Source organism: Benincasa hispida, chromosome 9, assembly GCF_027475165.1.
Source record: "Benincasa hispida cultivar pf3 chromosome 9, pf3_genome.v1.1, whole genome shotgun sequence".
In the NCBI taxonomy this organism is placed as follows: domain Eukaryota; kingdom Viridiplantae; phylum Streptophyta; class Magnoliopsida; order Cucurbitales; family Cucurbitaceae; genus Benincasa; species Benincasa hispida.
Genome location: NC_143486.1, coordinates 32,681,846 through 32,686,266, shown reverse-complemented (window position 1 = coordinate 32,686,266; position 4,421 = coordinate 32,681,846). Strand labels below are relative to the sequence as shown.

At 41.8% G+C, this 4,421-nt stretch overlaps 1 protein-coding gene and 1 non-coding gene across 2 annotated transcripts; one reads left to right on the top strand and one right to left on the bottom strand.

Moving 5' to 3' along the window:
* Positions 1–941: 941 nt before the first annotated feature.
* Positions 942–1,583, bottom strand: LOC120084663 (uncharacterized). The gene has a single exon (XM_039040473.1). It carries the CDS (start codon positions 1,581–1,583, stop codon positions 942–944), a length of 642 nt encoding a protein of 213 aa, XP_038896401.1.
* A 1,101-nt stretch (positions 1,584–2,684) lies between these two features.
* On the top strand, positions 2,685–2,787 carry LOC120087415 (small nucleolar RNA R71). Its single transcript, XR_005484555.1, has one exon. It is a non-coding gene; the product is annotated as a small nucleolar RNA R71 (small nucleolar RNA).
* Positions 2,788–4,421: the final 1,634 nt, after the last annotated feature.

Here is a 4,421-nt window from a genome sequence, read left to right as displayed (position 1 = left end):
CAAGTCAGCCTTAGATACTTTGTGACCTAAGACAATTCCTTCAGTCACCATGAAGTGACATTTCTCCCAATTCAACACCAAGTTTGTTTCCTCGCATCGAGCGAGGACGACCTCCAAATTATCTAGGCATGACTGGAATGAGTCTCCAAAGACTGAAAAGTCGTCCATGAAGACTTCAACGGTCTTTTCTAGGAAGTCAGAGAAGATAGAAATCATACATCTTTGAAATGTCCCAGGTGCGTTACACAGCCCAAAGGGCATGCGTCTGAATGCAAATGTTCCAAAAGGACAAGTAAACGTAGTCTTCTCCTGATCTTTCGAATCTATCAGAATCTGGTTGTAACCAGAGTATCTATCGAGAAAGCAATAAAATTCTTTGCTCGCAAGTCTGTCAAGCATTTGATCGATGGAAGGACGGGGGAAGTGGTTTTTCTTAATTGTTGCGTTGAGTTTTCTGTAATCCATACAGATGCGCCAGCTTGTGATAGTCCTCGAGGGTATGAGTTCATTATTGCTGTTGACTATCACGGTCGTTCCCCCTTTCTTGGGAACGCATTGGACTGAACTTACCCAGCTACGGTTGGATATACGATAAATAACTCCCGCATCTAACCATTTTAAAATTTCTTTCTTGACCACTTCTTTCATTATGGGGTTCAGCCTTCTTTGAGGCTCGATTGACCCCGACTTCGCTTTATACATGCAATAAGATGGACTAATGCCATGGATATCTGCAAGCGTCTAGCCTATTGCACGCTTGTACTTTTTCAGCATCTACAAGAGAGATTGCTCATTAGGCTCTGTAAGATTTGCGGAAAGGATCATAGGTAAAGTGTTGTTGGTTCCAAGGAATGCATATTTCAAGTGTCCAGATAACTGTTTCAACTCGAGTTCTGGTGGTTCTTCAAGTGATGGACACATTGGTTTTGTCCACCGCTCACTCAGACTTGGTGTCTCTGATTCTTTCGAGTTTTCCTCCAATGGAGGACCTCACATACATGAGTCTCTTCTTCAGGCAACTCAATACTATTGAGTTGACAATCTTCACTATCTGGGAACTTTAATGCGTTGAGCACATTAAACCTCACCTCTTCATTGTCCACGCGCATAGTTAATTCGCCTTTATGCACGTCAATTAAACCTTTCCCAGTAGCTAAGAAGGGGCATCCAAGGATAATTGGTACCTCCCTATCTACTTCATAGTCCAAGATAATAAAGTCTGCTGGGAATATGAGATTATCAACCTTCACCAAAACGTCTTCAATCTTCCCTTCTGGGTACTTAATTGTTCTGTCAGCGAGCTGAAGAGTAACAGAAGTAGGTTGTGTTTCGCCAATCCCCAATTTCTTAAAAATTGAAAGTGGCATGAGATTAATGCTGGCTTCTAGATCGCACAACACATGACCCACATCCAATCCTTCTATCGAACAAGGAACTGTGAAACTCCCAGGGTCCTTCTGCTTCTTTGGTAGACTGTTGCTTACTAATGCGTTACACTCCTGCGTTAGTGCTATTACTTCCTTCTCATTGACTCTTCTCTTCTTCGTCAAAATATCCTTAAAAAATTTGACATATGTTGGCATCTACTCCAAAGTCTCTACAAGTGGAATGTTGATATGCAGCTGCTTTAGGAGCTCAAGAAATCGCTTGAATTGTTGTTCATCATTCTTTTTCATCAGACGTCTAGAAAATGATGCGTTCAAAGTCACTTCAGGCTTTCCCGCGTTAGACATACTGGGTTCTGAATGGCTTGTAGTCTCGGGCGTTCTTTCTTCCTAATTCATTGAACGTGTGATGCATTCTTTCAAAGGACTGCTATTTCTTTGATTCATTCTTCTTTCTTCAAGAGCTCTTCCACTTCGCAACGTCACCGCGTGACATTGCTCATTTCCATTATTGTTCCCAGGTGTTTCAGTATTGCTAGGTAGAACTCCAGGCTGCCTGTTTTTCAACTCGCTCGTTATCTGCCCTACCTGGATTTCCAGGTTTCTGATAGATGATGCCTGGCTTTTCAGCAACGCATCATTCTGGGCTATGTACTCCTTCAATAGGTTCTCAAGCGGAGATCCTGAGCTCGACGCCTGTCCTCCTCTATTAAAGGGTTGTTGATGTTGCTGATGCGTTTGTTGTAATGCAGCCGGCGGTGCATTCCTTTGGTGATGGTTCGCCCTTGGGTGGTGCTCCTGATGATTTCCTTCTGTCCAAGAAAAATTCGGATGGTTTCTCCATCCAGGATTATATGTATTAGAGAATGGGTTATTTTTGATAAAACATACTGACTGGGGGTCTTGTGGACATTCAGCATAAGAGTGAGGATCTCTACAACCCACACAGCTAACCATGGGCTGCCCAAACGCCTCTATCTGATTCACCTTCTGCTGATTTGATGTGTTTCCCAGCGTTATGTTCTGCAAAAGGCTGGTTATCGTAGCCACTTGAGTAGAAAGTGAGGCTATTGCATTGGAATCGATAGAATTAACATTCTGAGATCTCTTCTTTCTATCAGCTCTTCCATCATACGTATCATCCACCCATTCCATATTGTGTTTAGCAATGCAGTCTAGTATCTCTTTAACCTCATTGTAAGATTTGTCCATAAGTCCACCAGCTGTTGCTGCGTCTGCTGCTATCTGCGATGCTCTATTCAGTCCTCCATAAAACGTCTCCATTGGATAGTTAGAGATAGTCCATGGTTCGGGCAATTCTTGACCAAGCCCTTAAAACGCTCCCATGCGGCGCTTAAGGTCTCACATCTTCTTGTTCAAAGTTCATAATCTCTCAACGCCTCCTCGTGTTGGTGGTAGGTGGGAAGTATTTTTGCATAAATTTTTCTACCAACTTCTCCCAGGTGGTGATTTCACTAGGCTCAAGTGAGCTCACCCATTGTTTTGCATCATCACACAAAGAATAGGGAAACAAGGACAGCCTGATCGCCTTTGGGGTGATTCCAGGAATCACAAATGAATTACACGTTTTCAGGAAACGCTTCATGTGGGCGTGAGGATCTTCACCACGACCACCCCCAAATTGTCCAGCAGACTAGAACATTTGAAGCATAACAGATTTCATCTCGAACCTAGTTCCATTCGGCGTTGAGTATATGATTCCTGGAGAGAAATCATACAGTACAGAGGACTCGTACTCCCTCATGGGACGCGTGCTGCTATTCGCCGAAACGGCGCCAAAAACTTGTTCGTTGCTATGGTGATTCGCTCTAGGAGTATTTTGTATAAAATAAATTGGAAGAATAAGTTCTAAGTATAAGTGGTGTGTTTATGCTTTGATGCGTTTAAGTAATTGTAACACGTTGGGGCGTCAGATATATGCAACAAAATGCACACAACTCCTAATGACGTTCAAGTTTTCCTAAACCAGACCCAAGTATAAATCTAATTTAGGTTCCTGGTAAGTCCAGGGTCGAACTCAGAGATTCAGTTAACTAAACGCAGAACTTGCGTTGTATCTACTGTAGGGGTTTTTTCTAAATAAATGTGAGAAATGTGTTATTTACACTAAATTGATGTGCCTGTGCAAGAGATGCAAAAGAGTTGAGTAGTTAGTGATGGATCATGTGAGAATGGAGTTAAATGTAAGTGGACGCATCGGTCTAAGATGAATGTACACAAACCAGGATGTGATGTGGATGAGATGGAGTGATTTGCTTATCTTTTGTTTATGCGTTAGACTTCATTCAACATTTCTCAATGCGAATAACATACAAAACCTATCTCTAGGATGCATACGTCTAACACAGAATATAATAGACACCAGTAAGTCTATCTCTAGCTGTACTAGGCGTCCTACTTGATGCAGCTTAGTTATTCTTTCGAACAATCTAAGTTAAAGATGCTTTTTACCAATTTGTCAATTTGGCTTGAGCGTTGGAATGAAGTTTGGCATAAAGTATTAATGCGTTCAACATAAACAAGAAATAAACAATGGCAAGTATGATGGATCAAATATACGAATTTTATAAAGAAACAGAGAGTCTTTACAAAAGCAATATTTAATCAAATAAAGTGAAAGCGATAAATGAGATGAAGAAAACTGAGTCAAGCCAAAGAATACAATCTCTTGTATTTCTTTGGCTCAATCTTATTGTGTACAATCCCTTGTATAGGAATTGGATGAAGTGTCTTTCTCAAGAGTGGCTTCCTCCGCTCCCTGACCGACGGTGGTGGTGGTTCTCAACCCTTCTGATCATCTGGCACCACAGCAAAACTTCTAAGAACTAAAACTATGACTACAATATATAGAGAGTAAGGATCTTGATAATTTCCGAACTTCTTGACTCTAGAGGGACTTCATCTATTTATAGGCGTTGGTCACGTCCACTTGGTGAATGGGCAACATTAAAGTCCATGCCCTGATTAGCCGCCTGACTCTCAGAAGCTTTTCAGACACCGCCTGTTGCGTGGAAG